This window comes from Panthera onca, chromosome F2 (assembly GCF_046562875.1).
Source record: "Panthera onca isolate mPanOnc1 chromosome F2, mPanOnc1 haplotype 2, whole genome shotgun sequence".
In the NCBI taxonomy this organism is placed as follows: Eukaryota; Metazoa; Chordata; class Mammalia; order Carnivora; family Felidae; genus Panthera; species Panthera onca.
This window is the reverse complement of record NC_138356.1, coordinates 10,584,645-10,606,582: the sequence shown is the minus strand read 5'-3', so window position 1 is coordinate 10,606,582 and position 21,938 is coordinate 10,584,645. Positions and strand designations below refer to the sequence as shown.

Below are 21,938 nucleotides of genomic sequence, written 5' to 3'. Positions count from 1 at the left end.
ACCTGTTACCGAGGAACAGAATGATTGCTGGTTTTCATTGCTTCTAAGGAAATATCTTTGTATCGTTTTGGAGAAAAAAAAATAAATTCTTGTACATTTGTATATTGTAGCTTCACAGAGCGTCCTGCCTTGACAAACTTGGGGACCAAACTGCTATGGTAAGAGTTTCTAAAGATCGGTGTCTTTTTCGTGAATTAAATTGTATTGAGGTTTCACTCCTAAATCCTTATTTTTTAATGGTTCTGTTTTAATAGATAACCGCTATTTTGCAGTCGCGTTTGGCTAGGACATCATTTGACAAGAACAGGTAAGTTTTTAATGATTTCGTTCCCAGATTCTAAAAGCAGCAGATGTCTTTGATCCGAGTGCCTCCTTTGGCCTGTCCCAGACCGCCGATGTCACCGTCCGGGCCCCCAGACCTGCATGTTGTCGGGAATGTCCCTGCCTCCGCTTCTCCATCCTGACTTGGGTCAGCCAGACAGGCCTGTGGACTGATGCTCACTAAGATCTTTCTAGGCCGTCAACTTCCGTCTTTTCACCCTGCTGTTGCCTGAGTTCAGGCCCCCACTGCCTTCACTCAGAACACTGTAGCGGCTGTGAGCTTGTCCACCTGACTCCAGTCTTCTCTTTTCCTATTCTCTCTTCCCTACCGAGCATGCCTTGAAAATGTGCTTTTTCTAAGGAACTTGATTATATCGCACGTCTGTTTAAAACTCTTCAGGATTTCCAGCTGCCCTCAGGGTAAAGTCTGAACCTTACGTGGCTTAGGTTCTAGCCCTTGTGTGTGCAGTACGTGTGGTCGCTGGTGTCCTGTGGAATTCTGTGCTCCCGCTCTTTGCATCTGTGCAGATCCTGAATCAAATGGTCTCGTCCCTCTGAGCCTTCCTGCATGTTCCCTGTACTGAGAGCATTCAGCCTCCTTCCTCTTTTGCATCTGGCTGACTCTTACTTATTCTTCTGATTTCAGCTTGGCTGAAGTCACTTGTTTCCAGTTGTTCTGGAAAGTCTTATCCGACCCTTCAAGCTGTGATAGGTACCTTACTAAGGTGTCCTGTGGGGACTGGGAAACTATATTCCTACTAGTCCGGTGATTTTTTTCATTGATTTTCTCAGCTTTTCTAAGTATACAGCATATTTCCTGCAAATAATTATGCTTTTTGTACGGACCTGTGTTCTTATTGGTTTCTTGCCTTCTATTAAGTAGATCTGCATTTCCTCTCTAATACCACTGTCTCATTGTACCTGTATAATAACTCTTGATATTTACAGGTTCAGGGCCTCACACTTTATTTTCCTTTTCAGTTTATGTCTTCGCTATTCTTGGCCTTATCCTGCACTTCTACGTGCTTTTAAGAACAGCTTGTCAAGTTCCATAAAAGAAAGCCCGCTGGGATTCTGATTGGGATTGCAGTGAATCACTCATTTATTTAGGCCTTCTTTAACGTCTTCCTTATGATTTTTCTCTGTAAAGGTCTTTCCCCACTTGTGTTAGATTTATTCCAGGGACTTCATATTTCTGACAGTGTTGTAAATGATGTCCTAAAAAGTCCTTTCCTGTTCATTGTTGATACATGGAATGCAGTGGATTTTTGTGTATTCAGTTTGTGGCTAAACTTTGTGATCAGTTCCATTAACTTTATATGTAAATTCTTTAATATGTACAAAATCTTGTCATAAATTATTACAGTCCCTGTTCACTAAATACCATTTTTATTTTAGATTCTTATTTCAGATTCCTACATTTGTAATGACTCCAGCTTAAGACAACGTAGAAAGTATTGGTTGAATAGACTCATTTATGGATTATCATATGCCAGGCTTTTGCTCCAGGCTTACGTTTATAAATGAGATTAGTTTGTAATATTCTGTTTTATTGCTATCTTTGTGAGATTTGTGACCTTACACTACATTTTAGAGTGTTGAAGCACTTGCCAGGAAAGCCATCTGGCCAATAATGTTTCTCTGTTTATGTTTGTTTGCTTCTCTTTCTGTTTCACCTATAAAGCATTAATCTTTCTTTCTGTTTTAATACTTGCAGGATATTTTAGGTAAATGGATTGCCAGGGGAAGAATAGCTTCCTTTTTAGGAAGGAAAAGGAATAAGAAGAATTAGCTTCTCTTGACCTACTTAGAATGCATAATTCTGAGTAGCGATTTTTTCAGTCCTGGGCTTCAGCATCGCATTAATTTTAAAAATGGCTCACTGTGGAGGTTTTAATTTAATCCAGCCTCCAAAATGTTAGGCTGAAGAATTTAGAAAAGAAACTTTTACTGTATAAAATGCGATATTCCCGTGTGGTATACTTCCTCTCAAAGAAAGGTAAACTTTGACCATCATAGTTCCAAGGAAATACTTTCTTATTGAAGAAATAAAAGATAACTACGTTTATTTTTCTCTACCGTTCATTCTGAAAATTTTCAAATCCTCACAAGTCCGAAGAATAAGATAATGAACAGAGATACCCTATGAGTCACCAAGGGTTAATTTGTTAACATTTTGTCAGATTTGCTTTAGTTCTTGCACGTTCTGTGTTTGTGTGTGTACAAGTATATGTGTGTGTATATATATGTGTGGGTGTATGTCTGATATTTATATTTCCTTTATACTTACATATATGTGTATATACATTATAAGTCGTGTGTACTTGTACGTAAATGTGTTACATATAAAATATTCTTTTTCAGAATCATTAGAAATTCCATTGCAAGACATGACACTTTACCCATAACTATCTCAACTTGTGTCTTTTACAAGGATCTTCTCTGGCACCCCTCCATTTTGTTACAGTACTCAAGTGGCAATCATTCTATAGCATCATGTAATTTATAGTGTCATATTCAAGTTGCCCCCATATGTACCCCAAAAATCCCCTTGAAAGTCTTTTATTTTGGACTAATTTGGGGTATAAAGGAAAGGTGTAAAGATAGCACACAGAGTTCTACAATTCACCTGCTTTCTCCTGTTGTTACATGGTTAGTCTGTCGATGTGGCCATATTTGGTTGGACAGATTCCTAGATTTGTGATTTCTTTTGTTGCTACTTAAATGTTTTCTTCCAATTATTTGTTACTGGTATGTAGAAATACAGTGTTTTGTTGTTGTTGTTGTTGTTGTTGTTGCCTGCTTTGATTTTTACATCCACCTTGTATCCTGTGACATTTCCAGGTTTACTCATTAGTCCTGGTGGGTTTCTTTAAATTGCGTAGATTTCTGTATACATAATCGTTTCATCTGTGAATAATGACAGTTTCACAGAAATCCTCATGGCTTTTATTTCTGCGTTTTGCCTCATTGTGCTGTTTAATTAATGGATGTGATGGGAGCACATACTTGCCCTGTCCTTGATCTTACTGGAAAAGGGTTTGTTTCACTGCTGAAGAAAGAGGCTAGCTCTAGGTTTTTTATAGATGCCCTTCATCAGAATGAGGAAGCTCCATTTTATTCCTGGTTTGCGGAGAGCATTTTCAATAATAGGTTTAGAGTTTTGTTAATTTTTTCTTCTGCACTTCTTGAAATGATCATTTTTTTTCCACTTTATTCTGTTAATGTTGTGAATTACATTGATTGATTCTTTTTTTCAATGTTCAACCAACCTTATTCATGGGATAAATCCAACTTGATCATAATGTATTCTCCTTTTTTTATTACTTGATATCACTAGGTTTGCTTTGCTAGTATTTTGTAAAGGATTTTTGCCTCTATGTTCATGAGGGATGTTGCTCCATAAATCTTTAATGTATCTGTCGGGATTTGCTATCAGGGTTCTATTGGCCTCATCAGATGAGTTTAGCAATGTTCCGTCATCCTGTTTTCTGAAAGACGGCTTGTCAGATTATATTTCTTTCTTAAGTTTTTAACAGAATTCATTGGTAAAGCCGTATAGGCCTGAGGGCTCTTACTCATTTATTTACTAGACATGAGACTGTGTATGTTGTCTGTTTCTTCCTGTGCCTGTTTTGGTTATGCTGTGTTTTTCAAAAAATTTGTCCACTTCATGGCACATTTATTGGTGTGAAATGGTTATTGTCCTTTTAATGTCAGTAAGATCTGTCGTGATGGTCGTCCCTCTTTCACTCCTTACATTGAAGCTGTGTGTTTTCTCTTTTCTTTCTTTGCCAGCTTTTCCAGGGCTTTGTCAATTTTATTAACCTTTCGAAGAACCAACTTTTGACTTTATTGATTTTTCTCTACTTTTCTATTTTATATAAAATGGATTTCCCCTCTTCTGATTTCCTTCCTTCAGCTTCCTTTGGGTTTAACTGTTCTTTTTCTAGCTTCTTACAAAAATCAGATCAGCAATTTTAGACCTTCTTTTTGTACTTACATGTAAATTGACCTCTAAGCATGGCTTCACCTGAAGCCCACACATTTTATGTTTTCACTGTCATTACTGCAAAAATATTTTGTGATTTCCTGTGCCATCTCTTCTGCGACCCATGGATTATTTAGAAGTGTGTTATTTAACTTCAGCCTATTTGGGGATTTTGTTATTGTTACCGACGTTTAGTTAAATACCATCTTGGTTCAGAGAATACATTCCATATGACTCCAGTCTTTTGGTACTGTTGAGATTTGCTTTCAGCCCAGCATATGGGCTGTCTTGGTGAAAGTTCCATATGTCCCTGAAAGGAAGGTGTGCTGGGCAGTTGTTGAATATAGTGTTGAGTAAATGCCATTTGGTTCCACCTGGCTGATGGTTGTTTTGATCATCTATACTCTGGCAAGTTTTTGTTGATTTGTTTTATCAGTTACCGCGAGAAGGGTGTTAAAATTGCCAGCAATGATTGTGGGATTATTCCCCTCCCATTTCTGTCAGTTCATGGCTTGTATATTAGGAAGCCACATTGTTAGGTTCACGTACATTTTGATGTGTAATGTCTTCTTTTTTTCAAATGTTTATTTTGACAGAGAGACAGAGAACATGATGAGTGGGAGAGGGTGAAAGAGAGAGAGAGGGAGGGAGAGAGGGAGGGAGGATCCCAAGCAGGCTCTGCACTATCAGCCCAGAGCCCGACACAGGGCTCAGTCTCACGAACCATGAGATCATGACCTGAGCCGAACTCAAGAGTCAGATGCTCAACCGACTGAGCCAGCCAGGACCCCTAGATGTGTAATGTCTTCTTGATGCCCTGAACCCTTCATCATTATGAAGTATCCCTCTTTATCCATTTGTCTTGAAGTCTGCTTTGTCCTCTCCTAATCTGGCCATACGAGTTCCTCATATGGTATGATGGCATGGTATTTCCTTTTCTGTCCCTCTACTTTTTTTTTTTTTTTTTTTTAATTTTTTTTTTTTAACGTTTATTTATTTTTGAGAGAGAGAGAGACAGAGCATGAACGGGGGAGGGACAGAGAGAGAGGGAGACACAGAATCGGAAGCAGGCTCCAGGCTCTGAGCCATCAGCCCAGAGCCCGACGCGGGGCTCGAACTCACAGACCGCGAGATCGTGACCTGAGTTGAAGTCGGACGCTTAACCGACTGAGCCACCCAGGCGCCCCATCTGTCCCTCTACTTTTAACCTGTCTGTGTCTTCATTCTGTTACCAGACAACACACACTTTATGTAGTTGAGTCTTGCTTTTCATGCAGTCTGACACCCTCCCTTTTTAATTGGGATGCTTAATTCATTTGTAATTATGTGTTATTAATATAGTTGCTTTTAAATCCCCTATCTCAGTATTTGTTAGCATTCCATTTGTTCTTGGCTTTTCTGACTCTCCATTCTTGCCTTCTTTGGGGTAAATCTAATATTTCTAAGTAGTCCATTTTGTCTACTGTCTTGACTTTTTAAGCTGTGCCACTTTGTATCATTTTTAGTGGTTGCTCTAGAGATTACAGTAGGCACCTGGGACCATAGTGTATCTTCGATAATATTATACTACTCTACAACAATGCTTTACAGCAGTGTATTTCCATATGGCCTCTCCTGCCCATAAGACCTGATCTTATGGTCTTATATTATATTTCTATATCTAGCATGAAGCCCATAACCACGGTGTTCTTATTTTTGCTTCAAAAAAAAAAAAATCATTTGATTTTTAAAAGAATTTAGCTACGTACATGTGTGTATGTAAACTAAATATACAGAAAAACACATCTTGTTCCATATACTCAGATATTTAAACATGTACTCATTCTGCAACTCCAGTGTGTTTAATCTAGTCTCATTTCTCCTCGGGTTGAAGAACTTTCTGTCACATTTCTTGTAGTGCAGTCCTGTTCAGTGATTTCTTTCGGAGTAGGTCTCTCTGAATATATCTTTATTTCCCCTTCATTTCTGAAGGGCATTTTTGTTGGATATGGAATTCTGGGTTGGTTTTCTTGTCACTATTTTAAAGAATTCTGTTCTTTTGTATGTTGGTGTCCCCTGTTTGCTGTGAAGTCACGTCATGTGTTGTCCTGTTGCCTGCATGTAAGGTGTAGTTTTCTCTGTGCTCATCCTGCCTGGGGACCTCACGGTTTGGGGGTAACATGAGTCTAGAACCCGTGTCTCTCGTCGGTTCTTCCGCATTCTCTCCCTCAGTGTTTCTTCTGCCCCATATTCAGTCTCTTCCCCTGGAACTGGAGTTATGCCTATGTCAGTGTGTTTTGTATATTCCCTCAGCTGTCAGATACTCTGTTCTGTTCTTTTTTTTTTTATCATTTTGTTTCAGGCCACTTTTTATTCACCCATTTTCAGCCTGACCCGACTTCTTCCCTGCTATGTCCCATCTGTTCAGCTTGTTTAATTAATTCTTCATTTCTCCTATCCAGATTTTTCATTCCTAGCGTTTCCTCTTGGTTCTTTCTCCTAGTTTTGATTCCTCCGGTGAAATTCCCTTTGTCTTCACACATGTTCTTCATCTTCTAGATATTTAGCGTGTTTATGATCTCGAAGTCTCCCTGTGGTGGATCCAACCTTGAGTCATCTTCCATTGAATCTTTTCACTCAGGAGCATGGGTCATATTTTCTGGATTCTTTGTGTTTCTTGTAACTTGTTATCGTATGCTGAGTGTTGGGTTTTAAAAAGAACTGTGGAGACTGAACTAAATACTATTTACCTCCAAAAGTAGTTGTGCGCCCCCTTCTTCTGTCCGGCCACCTGTGCTGAGGCTCTGACAGGGTGCTGACCATGTGACCCCTGATCGAGGGGGGTCAGGGCTTCACTGCAGCCCTCGTTCCATTCCCCGTCTCTGCTGCGGGCGATTGAGACTTCCTTCCAGCAGGGCTTGGGATCCGAGCCCTCAGAGGATCCCTAGAGCCATCTTTATGCCATGGAGCTGAACCACCTGCTTTCGGAGCCGGGGGCGACCTCCGTCTGCTTTCCCCCCGGTTGGCAGCATCTTTGCACCTCCACTCTCAGTCCTGACTCTGCCTTCTGCTTCCCTGCAGACCTCTCTCCATCCTGCAGCCCTTCCCCTTCTAACACAGGTCATTCCTCTTCCCACCACCCAGCTGTTTCTCTCTTCTTTTAGGTTTCTTTGCATCTAAGCTTTCTGATGGCTTTGTAAAAGGCTTGTGTAGCCCTCCAGCTGGTTTTTGTGGTGAGGGTGAGAGCTCTGAGGTCCCCTTGACTTCTCAAGGAACCTCAAGTCTGTCCCGCGGGCTTTTGTCCCATTGTTACTTGCAGGGGAGATTTTTTTTTAATATTTATGTATTTTTGAGAGAGAGACAGAGAGCCCATGTGTGCACATGTGCAGGGGAGGGGCAGAGAGAGAGGGAGACGGGGGTTCCGAAGCAGGCTCCCCGCCGTCAGCACGGAGCCCTGCACAGGGCTCAAACCCACGAATCAGGAGATGATGACCTGAAGCTGAAGTCAGATGCTTAACCGTCTGAGCCACCGAGATGCCCCAGGGAAGATTTATTTTTATCCCAGTTACTTTTAGAAAGGAATTGCTTTAAAATATCGATGACATGGTTGTTTCCCCTCTATTTTGTTTTAATTAGTAAAAAAAAAAAAAAAAAAAAAGGAAAATGGGCTTTTTTGACTAAACGATTTAGGAGGAGATAGTGGAAAAATCATGTGTGACTGGTTTTTCTGCAGTAAATCCACAAAAGAACTACCTTGGAACTGACATACAAGTGATTGTAATTATATACTCATAGCCTCCTAAAGTAGAATGTGAAGTAAATGCCATTTACTCCAGAAGACTTATGGGACTATAAAAATAGGGCTTAGTGGCCCCCAAACAGCAAAATACGTTAATCTAAGAATAGTTTCAGGGCACCTGGGTGGTTCAGTCAGTTGAGTGCCCGACTGTTTTGGTTCTAGTTATGATCTCATGGTTGTGGGATCGAGCCCTGTGTCAGGCTCTTTGCTGAGAGCACTGAGTCTGCTTGGGATTCTCTCTCCCTCTCTCACTGTCCCTCTGCCGTGCGCACTCTCTCTCACAAAATAAATAAACTTAAAAATAACGGTTTCAAGGCCAGTTTATGTTGGGAGGAAGAAGAGTTGAGCTATAAGGGATTATTTAGTATAATTTACTTGTCTGTTTTCTATGATACATAAGTTCATCTGTTGTTTTTTTCTAAGTTTTCATTATGCCATTTAAAAGAATGTCAGGGTTTTGTTTGTGTAAAGAATGCCCGTTTGATTTAAGCGACCGATTTAGATTACCGTTGTTCTTGTATTAAATGTCGTGTTTAGACACCTCGTGCAGAGTCAGGCTATAGCTCCCTTAGAGAAAGTTAAACCTAGAAATTCGATTGATTTCTGATTTTTCTCGCTTTTGCTGCAAACTGTATTGTCAGATTCCAGAGTGTTTCTGAAAAGCTGCACATGGAATGCCAGGCAGAAATGGTGACCCCGCTGGTGACGAACCCTGGACACGTGTGCATCACAGACACAAACCTGTATTTCCAGCCTCTCAACGGCCACCCGGTGAGGAAGGACACAGGGTCAGCAACAGGCCTCCCTGTGTCATCTCGAGGCCTGCTCATCCAGATCTGAGCTCTTCTGATGTCTTTTCCGTAATTTGGGGATCACTTGTTCTCAGTGCGGTGAAAAGAAACCCTGCCCCTCCCACTTTTAGTGAAGAGTCAGTGGAGGTTTGTTACAGCTTTCTACTCGGAAGCACTTCGAGAAATGGATGTTTTCTGTACATCTGTTTATGCATTTGTATATGCGGTATATTTTGTTTTTCTTTAATTAGGAACAAACTCAGTAGGTCTCCATACGCAAAGGAGCGAACGAAGTGGCCCTCTGCCAGCTAGCGCGGGGTGTGTGTGCGGATGCTGGAATGGGGCAGCTGTAGTGCTTCTGCTCTGGAAACAGGCTCCTCTTTCACAATGACTTTAGGCTTACTGGGCCAGAAAGTGAACTTGAACTCAGATTTTCACACTAAAGTTTGTAAAGATTTGTAGCTTTCTCTGGATCTCACCCCTTTTTGGCCTGGTTCATTAGAAGAACAGAAATCCTAATACACCATGATAAGACAGTCGGACCATTTGGTGCGACTTTCAGCTTAAAGAACGTGTTTTCTGTCGTAGGAGGCTGCATCCTGGAAATTCTCCAGGCTGGTCACTCAGTCACTATGTCACTAAAACATCTAACACTTTTGTGTGAAAAGTGGTGCTATGACAATTTTGTCCACCAGGTGGCGGGGCACCCTCACCGAGCCCTGCAGTAGACCCTACGCATTGCTGATGGGCGTTCTCTCCTGGTGTAATACTTGGCTTGGCCGCTACTGTTACTGTGGCTTGGGTCCAAAACTGTAGGAAAATATCTGAGTATGTGCCATAGCTTGAGAATCCACAGTATGAGCATACATCCCCTCCCAAATCTCTAGGCTAGGATCCTTGACCAGTCTTCAGGCAGTTTCCACAGTTGCGCATCCTGGCCTCTGCGGGCTCCTCTTCCCTCTCACTCGGGAAAAGCACGGATGTGTCACCTTTTAGCCAATCTCCGTGGCTTTTTTTTTTTAAGTTTATTTATTGATTTTGAGGGGGAGGGAGAGGGAGAGAGAGTGGGGGAGGAGCACAGAGACAAGGAGAGAGAGAATCCCAAGCAGGCTCTGCCCTGTCAGCATGGAGTCGGACGTGGGGCTCAGTCCCATGACCTGTGAGACCATGACCTGAGCTGAAACCCAGAACGGAACCCAGGGTCGGAGGCTTAACTGACTGAGCCGCCCAGGGACCTCTCAGTGGCTTTTCTAACCTTGGTCTCCCCTTACTAGTGTTTTAAGCCTTTAGAGAAGCAAGAAAATATTCTTCCTCATAAAGAACAAAACTTTTAGAGGACCTGCTTAATAGTGTAGTTGTTTATGAGCCTTAACACAATGTAGTTTTTACAGAAATAAAGATGATTACAGAAATAAAAAAAGATGTACTGTGTCAGTTGTAAGCAAACCATTGATCTAATAAAAAGCAAAATTCCTGAGAAGTTACCTGTACCAGCACGTTAATATTCCTTGTCACTCAGCAGCAGCCTGGCAGTATCCTGAGCGATAGAGTAGCGCATTTATCATATTTTGGGTACTGAGTGAAGGTAACAGAACTTGTCCAAGGTCATAAAGTTCGTGAAAAAGGGCAGACCAGGAGCACCTGGGTGGCTCAGTTGGTTGGACATCCGACTTTGGCTCAGGTCACGATCTCACAGCTCGTGAGTTCGAGCCCCACATCCAGCTCTGTGCTGACAGCTCAGAGCCTGGAGCCTGCTTCGGATTCTGTGCCTCCCACTCTCTCTGCCCTGCTCGTGCTCTTTCTCTCCTTCAAAATTAAATCAACATTTTAAAAACAAATAAAAACAAAAAAAAAAAAAGGAAAAGAAAAAGGGCAGAGCAGCATGTAAAACCAGAAGTGGAGAGAGTGCGTCTGTGTGCCTGTGTGGGAGATGGGCAGAGAGAGAAGGTGAGAGAGAACCCCAAGCCGGCTCCACACTGTCGGCAACAGAGCCCGAAGTGGGGCTCGATCCCACGAACTGTGAGACAGTGACCTGAGCTGAAACCAAGATGCTCAACTGACTGAGCCACCCAGGCGCCCCATAAAATCTCCCTTTCCAGTTGTTCACATGTAACGCTTTGGAAAAGCAAGATTTGGCCCCTTTTTTCACCTTTCTGATACCAAAGGACAGCTTCTAATTGTGTCAGAGTGTTGATGTCTGAAGCTGCCTTTCTACTTTTAAAGAAACCCGTGGTGCAGATAACACTCCAGGATGTCCGCCGCATTTACAAGAGGAGACATGGCCTCATGCCTTTGGTGAGTTCGTGTGCAGTGTCCCTTCTGGGTGGAGGACTGTCATGTCTTCAGTTTAGCCAGTGGTCTCTCCGCTTGTACACACCCAGGGCGTGATTGAAAAGCGCAGGTATGTTGTCATAAGCACATTGACTCTGAGTCTTTCTTTCAGATGAGCTGTGTGCGTGCGCGCACACACACACACACACACACACACGTCACTAAATCAAATTTGTATGTGGAGATTATAAATAAATAAGACCTACAGATAAAAAATAGAAATGTTTAATTGAAAGGCTTTTGTACTCACGTAGCTTGTTTTGAGATTGCAGGGTAAATACAACGCTATTTACTTTACTGTTTTCTTTCTGAATTTACAGGGCTTGGAAGTGTTTTGCACCGAAGATGACCTCTGTTCTGACATCTACCTGAAGTTCTATGAACCTCAAGACAGAGATGACCTCTATTTTTATATTGCCACGTATCTAGGTTTGGTGCTCACCCTTCATTGTATCTATTCCTTCTATTCTGTTCATCTTCTAGTTCAACTCCTAAGTGCCTGGGGTAGGAAGTAAGAAGCTTGCTATATGTAGAATCCCCTTTCCGGGTCTGCTTGGTTCTCCTCAGCAGTGACTGTGGCTGGCAGAATGGCCTTCCAAAAACCGAGGGAGATAGAAGTGAAACTTGGTAATAGCTCATGCCAATTGCGTCTTTTAAAATCTCTTGATAAATACATTTAAATGTTTTTTACTTTTTAACACCTCCCACGTTGAATGAATTCTAAAGAATCCATCTAATTGTTTTTATGTTCATTCATGTCTTGTATTCGTTTATGAAAACCAAGACTTGGTTTCTTAATATGAGGCCGTGAGTTACCCAGTCATGTGTCTGTGAGCGTTAGCTGTGGTCTTAATCGCAGAGCTGAAGAACAGCACCGAAGGTGCACGTGAGCCTTTTGTACTCAGTACAATACTATGGGACTTGATTTGCTTTTTTTATTTTATTTAAAAACATTTTTTTTTAACGTTTATTTATTATTGAGAGACAGACACAGAGCGTGAGCGGGAAGGGGTAGAGAGAGAGAGAGGGAGACACAGAATCTGAAGCAGGCTCCAGGCTCCGAGCTGTCCCCACAGAGCCTGATGCAGGACTCAAACCCACAAACCATGAAATCATGACCTGAGCCGAAGTCGGATGCTTAGCCGACTTGATTTGCTTTTAATTAATATTTCCTCAGTCTTCCATAAAAATGTGAATTTTCCCACCTTTGTTAGAAAGAACACCTATATTTTTCTTTTTAGGCATAAACGATATGAAGTTGTATATGGTTCAGTTGAGTTATTCTTGTTTACAGAGTTGTCTGTAAACCGTGAAAACTACAATGGGTTGATTTTCAAAAATAGATGTTGGGCTTCTATGAATGCCATCTTAATTTTATTTGCTGCTTTTACTCCCTTGGAAATGGAATTTTCCCTCAAAGAAGAATCGTTTATTTTCAATAAGAAATATATTTTATTTTCTAGTAGGTTTAGAGTTCATTTTTTTTCTTCTCACATTAAGCTCTTACGTTTAATTTAATGCCTAAGTATAGCTCTGATATGAGTTGACTGTTATTTCTTGCCTCCTGATTAATTTTTTTTTTTTTTCATTTTATTCCTCTAACTATTTAACAAGATTACAACAAAAAACTCAACTTTCATGGTGAGTCCTCAAATCTCAAGTCAAGGAACTTGCCATGACCTAAAAACCTGTCTTCTGTAAATCTTCCTTATTCTCTCTGGTATTATTCCTCAGGTTGGTCAGACTTTCTCTGAGGTGTTCTGAGTGTGGGAAATGAGAAGAAGAAGCATTTTGATTTTTTTAACCCCTTTCCTCGTAGCTGGTCGGAGAAGCAACGTGGTAAAAGTAAATAGTAAATACTGAGCCAGCAGATGAGTTAGATAAGTGGCTTGGTGCAGCCAGCAACAGGTCGACAGCAGAATTTTCTCAACAAAAGAGAGCAGTCAGTCACTTTATGCTCTCTGAGAGGAAAGCTATCCTTGGTGCCACATACTGATTCCAAGTTTCCTGAGGTGTTCTGGGTGGCGGAGGGGGTGGCCCTTCTGGCTCTTCTCATTTGAGAAATTAGGTTTTCCTGCCAGAGACCTTTTTCTCCTTCAGCCTTGCTCCTCACCCGCATACATAATGCACAGGCATCAGCAAACCAGCTGTCGTACACCGCTTCCTAATCTAAAAGAAGACTGAAAGATTATTTTTGTTTTGATTGCATAAAAAAATGGAGGAAATAAGCTTTTACGAGCGGCCATGGCTTCTTTAGGGCGTTAAAACTCAAGCACTTTGTATATGTGGCAGACTATATATATATAATATACTAAGTATTATGCATTACCATGTAATTTACATATTTGCTCCATACCTTCATATTTGTTTTCTTTCATATATCTGATACATAAGTATGTTTTATACCATATATGTGATAATATTCCCTCCTGGATCTTGGAGATAGTCACACAACACAACGGCTGTTTGGTGAAAACCAGCCATAGCCTCCTTTTCGTTTTCTTTCTTTTTTTTAAAATTTTTTTTTTTTTAATGTTCATTTATTTTTGAGAGACAGGGAGCGTGAGCGGGGGAGGGGCTTAGAGAGAGGGAGGCACAGAATCCGAAGCAGGCCCCAGGCTCCGAGCCGTCAGCACGGAGCCCCACGCGGGGCTCGAACCCACGAACCGTGAGATCATGACCTGAGCCGAGGTCGGACGCCCAACCGACGGAGCCGCCCGGGCGCCCCTCGTTTTCTTAAAATGTATTTTTCAAAAACGCGTTGAAGGGCCTCCGTGGAAGGCACCTAGCTTTTACACGCTCAGTAACACGTAGCCAGCGCTCGCCCAGCTCGGTGGTGACCGCGGGCCCCGTCCTCCTCAGAGCACCACGTCGCGGAGCGCACGGCCGAAAGCTACACCCTGCAGTGGCAGCGCGGGCACCTCTCCAACTACCAGTACCTCCTGCACCTCAACAACCTGGCCGACCGCAGCTGCAACGACCTCTCTCAGTACCCGGTGTTTCCGTGGATAATAAACGATTACTGCAGCACAGAACTGGGTAATTGCCGCCGCGCTGAGTTTGTAGAGGGAAGAATGGATTCTCACTGAGAATCGTGTTGTGATATGTAAGCACGTTAGAACTCATCTTGATTTTTTGGTTTTTGGTTTTTTGTTTTTTTTTTTTTACTGAAGGTTGCTAATGTCCATTCTGAGACACTGGATAAGTGTTCCATAAATTATATATGGGTTTCATAGGTGTCTTCTCCACTATCTCAATTTTTTTAGTCCTAACAAAAGCCCCGCCCCCCCGCCATACTTCCGGAAAGACCTGCCCAGAAAGTAGGCGGACGATTTGAAGCCAGTTACCAGCGTTACCTCTAATTACCACGTTAGAAATACTTACGTTTTTCACTTTGAAAATTTGTTCCAGGTTGTCATAGACTTTTAAAATTCACGCTCAAAAATGAGATTGCGAAAAGTAATAATTATTCATTCCAGAACATGTAGAAAATACTGAGATGTTTAAAGAAGGAAATAAAAACCATCAATAATTACATAAATGAGTGGCAACCATTTTAACTTTGTGTATTTATCTCTCAAATTACTTCTAACAGAAATGTGATTCTATTATAATTTTATTTTCTAGTATTTCTAAATAACGTACTGTGGGCAGTAAATTCTTTCTGACAGTTGACTGATTGAACCCTCACACTTGAAGGAAATAACAGATTTTCTAAGAATGAGAATTTATTTCTCTGCTAATATTCTGTCCCCAATTCTCAAATTGTGCTATAATAGAAAAATAAGAAAAATAAGGTTGACTATAATTCAAACTTAAACCGTAAATCTTGTAGAAGAATACTAGCTTTTAAAATGTGTTTATTTTTGTTGTTTTCCTTGGAATATAGTGTTTTTTTTTTTTAATTTGTAGTTCTTTTTTAAAAAAATCAATATTCAGGGCATTTTCAATTAGAGATGCTACTCTTTTTTTTTTAATGTTTATTGAGAAAGAGAGTCACATGCGTTGGTGCACATGGGGGAGGGGCGGGGGGAGGGGGAGGGGTACAGAATCCTAAGCAGGCTCCAGGCCCCAGCTGTCAGCACAGAGTCCAACATGGGTCTCAAACTCACCAACCGGGAGAGAATGACCTGAGCTGAAGTCGGACACTTAACCGACTGAGCCACCCAGGCGCCTCTAGAGATGCTACTCTTGAGTGACTGTTGCTAACTTAAAGCTCAGGCTGCAACCGTTACAGCTGCATAAGTAACTATCAGAAACACTAGAATTCTAATGGGTCTGTCTCAGGTTTTTCAAAAACTATTTGTGGAAATAAATGTGTGCATGTGTATCTGTTGTGTGGGAAGTGAGGTTCTTAAGTATAAGCTTGTTTGCTTTATTTTAAATAATTCATTTTTTAAAATGTATTTATTTTTACAGATTTGTCCAATCCGGGAACGTTCCGGGATCTCAGCAGGCCGGTAGGGGCTCTAAACAAGGAACGGCTGGAAAGACTTCTGGTATGTGGGTTCAGGGATACCCGGCTTCTAAACAACTCCACGAGCCATGGCCTCTGTGTCCATAGTAACGGAAACTCATTTCTCCAAGACTTAGATGAGGACTATGCTGAGTGACCAGAGGCTCTACGTCATATTTCTTCTTACTATCCTCTCTGCCCGCTGCCTTCCCCCATGGGTTTCGCTGCTCACCCGCCATTTGCATCTTTGGCCTACAATTCAGGAAGTAGGAGTTTACTGATCACTAGTTGACTGATTTATTTTCATGAAGGTGCTCTGGTAAATTGCTCAAGAGATGCATAAAATCCATTCTATTCAATCCAGCCCAGCATTGTTCCCACTGAGCCAAGAAAAGCAAAATACTTATCACAGGAATACTGTGTGTGCGGTTTTATTTTCTATTCCTTTTTTTTTTTCCTTCCTTCTATTCCTATTTAAGAGAGAAATTAGGGGATATAATGTATCCATGCCACGAGCTGAGGCTTTTACTACTTGGGTCAGTTGTTACTTTCAGGCCAGCACTTAGCAGGATCTTTTTCCGTGTGTTGTAGAGCCGCTACCAGGAAATGCCAGAGCCAAAGTTCATGTACGGCAGTCACTACTCTTCTCCGGGCTACGTGCTGTTTTACCTTGTTAGGATCGGTAAGGTTCTTTACCCTCGCTCCCAAATGCGGTGTTATTTCACGTGGCGTCTTCGGTGACTCGGTGGTCTCACTTTACTCTGATCTCTCCTCTAGCACCGGAGTACATGCTGTGCCTGCAGAACGGAAGGTTTGATAATGCAGACAGAATGTTCAACAGGTTTGGCCTAATGCTTCCCTTACCGTGTTTTAAACCCTCTAGTTACAAACGTGCAATGTGTTTGCTTCCAAAAACTGGATACCAAAATGTCAAGAGATGTAAAGAATCACTGATTGGTATATCTTTTCCATTCAGGCTTTTTCTAGTCGTGGGTGTGGGTGTGTGTGTGTGTGTGGGTGTGTGTGTGTAACTGTAAGAACTTCTTTTAAATACAGCTTTTGTCCTGCCTGTTGCAGCCGCGTATTAGATGTTGAAGTTTTCCATATTTCCATATTATTACATGTTCTTCAAAACAGTGATTTTTTAAAATTCCCATATCATATCCTGATGTGTGCCATAATTTAAGTATTTTAGCAGTTTTTCTATTGTTGGACATCTAGACAATTTCTGACATTTTGCTATTCTAAATAATACTATTGAATATAATTCCCTTTGAGCATTTAACTTCTTTATTGTAAAGGTAATATTTCCTTGCAAAAAAAATCAGAAAATATGAAGAAGAAAATTAAGTTCACTTGGCCTCCCACCATGCTGAGATAATATTCATTGTTAATCTTTTCATCTGTGCCTCTCCGATCATTTTTTAAACTGTACGCTTGTTTATTCATAATTCCTTTTTGAAACGAGCTATTACAACGGCTGTGCTAGGTTTTCCGTGTCTAAGCACCGGCCGCTGTGTGTGCGGAGGCTCCCGGCAAGGACTTGGAGACACCCCATCTGGGTCTGTGTCCTTCCCCCGTGTCCCTCCCTGCATGAGCTCAGGGAGGTGTCTCTTCTGTAAAAGGGGATCCTCATACAAATGTTGAGAATTGTGAGTTAGAGAAGTGAGTCACTGCAGGTAAAGCGTAGACCAACACCTAGCTGCATAGACTGCGATGCGGTTGCTGTTTCACTCACCTGAGCGTTCAGATCAGTTGATTTTTTTTTTTTTTTTTTTGTATTTAGTATTGCAGAAACTTGGAAAAACTGTTTGGATGGTGCCACAGACTTTAAAGAGGTAAGCGGTTATTAAAGCTAATGATTCACTGGGCTTGTGGTTTCCAACTGCTTGAAAAAATATTCGTTGCTCTTCCTTTCCTTTTTTTTTTTCTTTTTCTTCCCCTGACACTTTCAGTTGATTCCAGAATTCTATGGCGATGATGTCAGCTTTTTAGTTAACAGTCTGAAGTTGGATCTGGGCAAGAGACAAGGAGGGCAGATGGTGGATGACGTTGAACTTCCGCCCTGGGCACGGAGTGAGTACCGCCGTGCAAGTACTGAATTACAACAGTTCCTCACCCGGCAGTGCCATTGGAGTATTATTATGTATAGTTGCCTGGGTGGTTTTAAATGACGGTGTAATTTTCTATGTAAATGAGGCAATACCAGTCCTATTCCAAATCAGAAATGGTCTGTGAGTCTAAGATGCAAAAACATTGATATGTATTTGAAAGACCTAAATGTTGTGAACGTGACTTTTGCCACCCCCCGCTTCCCACCAAACTTTATATTTTATGTGATGGGGGCGGGGGGGGGGGACCTCATTAAGAAATACGTACCTCTTGCCTCTCCTAGAAGCTCTGTCTGCATACGGGCAGACAAGAAATGGGAGAAAACAAATGAAGACTGATGTTTTGATCAAGTCTAATCTAATAGGTCCCGAGGACTTTCTCCAGAAGAGCAAAGAGGCATTGGAAAGCGGTTACGTGTCAGAACACCTTCATGAGTGGATCGATCTAATATTTGGCTACAAGCAAAAAGGCACCGATGCTGTTGGGGCCCATAATGGTACGTGATAGCCTCGGAAAGTTCCTATAGCCTTTGATAAAAGCGAAAGCAAACCCAAAATAAAAAATAAAATAAAAAAAGAAGAGGAAGAAAGAAAAACTGAGGCATTGGTGCGGCAGAAGCATCTGACACCCGCCTCTGGGATCAGACTGAGCCACAGAGGGGGAAGGACTTTTGCCTTAAGAACATCAACTTTACCGTGATCCCGAGAAGTGTTTTTCTACAGCCTTCCAGTTTTAGCATGTACTCTCCATCCCACCCAATAATCTCAAGTAAAACTCAGTCAGGATAGACTAGGAGAGCACGCTCCGTTCCTATGAAGGGCCCCAGAGTGTCTTATTAATTGAGCAGAAAGACAGACGCGGGCAGAATTCCACCTCCTCCTCAGTCTGGTTCTTACCGCCTCCAGGTTTCCGGTGTCGCTCATGAGGGTGGCTGAGCTGAAAGTTCGGGGCAGTGCGGGGTGATTTGTGCTGCCCCGGGGCGGGGGATGGGGGTGGGGGCCTGAAGTGCTGGTGGGGAAACACCCGGAGATAACAGACTGTCTGAGCTGCCGATGAGATTTTTGCTCTGCGAGAGATAATAGCCCGAGTTGATATTTATTGCCGTTGGATATTATTAGTCATTTTTGCAAAGTGACCGTCAATTTCTTTGAATAAAAATTTAAAGCTGTTGAGTTTAAAAAAAAAAAAAAAAACAGAACTCTGTACAGCGTTATATTATCTAAACATGACCTCTTTCAATAGTGTTTTTCATCTCCTTTTTCAGTATTTCATCCACTGACCTACGAAGGAGGTGTAGACTTGAACAGGTATTTGTATGTCTGTAAGGAGTTTCTACTTAAGTTACAAAATACCTCTTTATCGGGGCACCCGGGTGGCTCAGTCGGTTGAGCGCCTGACTTGATTTCGGCTCAGGTCATGATCCCAGGATCGTGGAAGGAAGCCCGGTGTTGGGCTCTGTGCTCAGCATGGAGCCTGCTTAAGGTTCTCAATCTCTGTCTCTTTCTCTCTTGCCCCCCTTCCCTTTCTCCCCCACTTGTACTCTGTGTCTCTCTAAAATAAAAAAACAAGTACTTCTTTAAATGATTACTGCAGCTCTGTGAATAATAATACTAAGGTACGGAAATTTCACAATGAATAGTATCTTGCATTCACCACTAGGTACATTCCGGAGCCTCAGAAAATGATCGAACAACCTGTAATGAGGCTTCAGCAGTCCCGGCACATAGCTGTTGCTCAACAGCAGCTATGTGAGGGTTAACCTCTCGTGTTGACCTGCATCATTTGACGTTTATGCTTTCAAGAAACTAACTGGAACCTCGAGGTTCACTGCATTATTTGTGTTCTGTCCTAAAGCATCGAGGACCCTGACGAGAAAGTGGCCATGCTAACCCAAATCTTGGAATTTGGGCAGACGCCAAAACAGCTCTTTGTGACGCCCCATCCTCGACGGATCACCCCAAAGTGTAGAAGTTTCTCCCAGACCTGCGGTCATAATGCTCCCCTAGCAGATTCTCCAGGTACGTTTTGTAAAGGGAATAAACGCGAGCACCTTGTGTTGCTCTTTTCTGACGAAGATGTTCCGGAAGATTCTGAAGCGTAGCTGAAGTGGGAGCCGTCGCGTTCCCTGGAGGTGGGTGTGTTCGGCCATCTTACTGCAGTTCAGCCGAGAAACGACTCTGACAAGGCTGGTTTTGTCGCTGTTTTGTGTTTGACTACTGACTTCAGAGAAAACCAAGTTACTTTTATTTTCTGGTAGCGTTACTCACGTCACATGAGACTTGGCAGTACTCTGTTAGCATTCTGCTTCTCTTTCTTCTCTGTGGGTTTCCACGCTGCCGTTCGGTCCTTAGCCGCTCACACGTCCGCGTGGACGCGTCCTGGCCCTGCCGCTTCACCCGGCTCCTCCCGGCTCTGTCCCAGAAAGGACTTCCTCCGTCCCGAGTTCTCCTCCTCCTTCCCCACACACAGGTCTTGAGTTCCAGGTGCTTTATTTTCTTTACTGGATTCTTTTTCCTTATTCAGTCATTTGACAGACATTTCCGGAGTCTCTCTCGTGTGCCAGGCATGTGCTACGTGCTCAAACTGAACTCGACCCTGCCTGTTCTCACATCTAGTGTTTGGAAAAGGAGGAAAGAATACTCCCCTTTATCCCGTTATCCATGTTGTACATGGCACGTAGGACAGCCTCAAACCCACCGGCTCCCAGAAGGAGTCTGACAGGACGTGGAACATGGGGAGCACAGTCACGTGATTTCTCCTCCTCCGCGCTTGTGCGTCTGTTCCGGGCACACACACAGCTTCGGGCTTGTGCACACACAGCTGAGTGCTCCCTCCGGCGTGGAGGCGTGGCTCGCAGGGGCCCTTGAGCCAGGGCTGGCTGGGAGTTCTCGGAGAGGTCATGTCCCGCGGGGTTAAGTCATAGAGACCATGGGACTGTCTTGTGATGCCTCTTAAACCTGTGCCCTGTTTAGTCAGCAGGCTCATACCACTGTCTTGTGATGATTTGAAAGGGTAATTGTGCCAGCCGCTCATAAAACAGGAGGGATGGCCTCGCTGGTCCCGTCCGGGGGCACTCGTAGCTCTGATCGTATCTCTGCTCTCTCTCCCCCTCAAAACCAAAAGGACAACGCAGCATTTTTCGGAAACGGGTTTTTGCAAGATTACTGACAAGGAAGTAGTTACTCAGTCTGTGTTTCCTGAGGTTCCTAAGCTAGGGGCGAGTGAAAACTTTGCAGACGCTGATAAGAGTCTAAAATGACTTCAGTTACCGCTTAGGTACTTTTTAGTCTTTCCCCACAGGATTTTTATGTTACTTAGATTATACATTTTATCATTTTCCCTTGACCGACATGGAGCTGCCTAGCAGGTACATTTCAAAGCAGTTCTATTTCAGTGGGGCATTTTGTTATCTTGGTCGTTTGATTTTAATAGAAAATATGGTGATTCTGGTATTTGTTGCCTGGGTTGCACGTTAGTAATCGGGTTGACTCACTTAGCAACAATTCAATGTAGTCTCTCCAGGTGAAGAGTCTTTTGAGGACCTGACCGAAGAAAGCAAAACACTGGCCTGGAATAACATCACCAAACTGCAGTTACACGAGCGATATAAAATCCACAAAGAGTAAGAGTGTCTCTGTGCCATCATGGCAGAGGTCGGGGTCTTGGCTTGGGGCCCCCGGTTTTACGTGGAGTCAAGGGGGTGGAAATTCTGTTTCAGTGCTGTCTTGATCGGTTTTTATCCCCCGAAATGTCTGTAGTGATCAGCCATCTGAGGTCAGTGTGGCAAGGGAAACAAAGTTTGGCACAAAATGAATTTATGTCAGCATCCCATGCTGTCCTTTGTACCCCTGGTCTTTCTAGAGCACAGGATGGGGTCTGCAGTCAGCAGGTAGATTTGTGCCTCTCACGCTGGGGCGCACGGCCCCTCTCGGCTTTGATGGTGTGGAGCCGTGGCAGAAGCACAGTGTATCCTCCCCGGGTGTTGAATTTTACGGATATCGTAGGGGAGAATGTGTCTTTGTAAAAAAATTACAACAAATGTGTGTATTGAGAGAGAGAGAGAGATTAAAGTGCTAAGTTCAACAGGAGTTTTCAAAATAACACCTATCCTTTCAAAAAATGCGGGCCTGCTGCCAGACCCAGAGGGGTTTCGGGCGT

General features: G+C 42.6%; 1 protein-coding gene across 3 annotated transcripts in view; it reads left to right on the top strand.

The window, feature by feature from the left end:
• The window catches only part of NSMAF (neutral sphingomyelinase activation associated factor), a 60,689-nt gene that overhangs the window by 28,315 nt on the left and 10,436 nt on the right, over positions 1-21,938 (top strand). For 2 of the 3 annotated variants that reach the window (XM_060610578.3, XM_060610579.3), the window contains exons 8-22: positions 111-158; positions 255-307; positions 8,732-8,861; positions 11,105-11,176; positions 11,533-11,641; positions 14,075-14,251; positions 15,632-15,711; positions 16,260-16,350; positions 16,446-16,509; positions 17,455-17,506; positions 17,624-17,744; positions 18,145-18,276; positions 19,045-19,087; positions 19,635-19,798; positions 21,294-21,402. In XM_060610578.3, the coding sequence (XP_060466561.2) occupies positions 111-158; positions 255-307; positions 8,732-8,861; positions 11,105-11,176; positions 11,533-11,641; positions 14,075-14,251; positions 15,632-15,711; positions 16,260-16,350; positions 16,446-16,509; positions 17,455-17,506; positions 17,624-17,744; positions 18,145-18,276; positions 19,045-19,087; positions 19,635-19,798; positions 21,294-21,402 (1,445 nt within the window). Of the gene's footprint in view, positions 1-110; positions 159-254; positions 308-8,731; positions 8,862-11,104; positions 11,177-11,532; positions 11,642-14,074; positions 14,252-14,287; positions 14,319-15,631; positions 15,712-16,259; positions 16,351-16,445; positions 16,510-17,454; positions 17,507-17,623; positions 17,745-18,144; positions 18,277-19,044; positions 19,088-19,634; positions 19,799-21,293; positions 21,403-21,938 lie in introns of those variants that run through there. The other variant, XM_078441971.1, reaches the window with a different exon arrangement.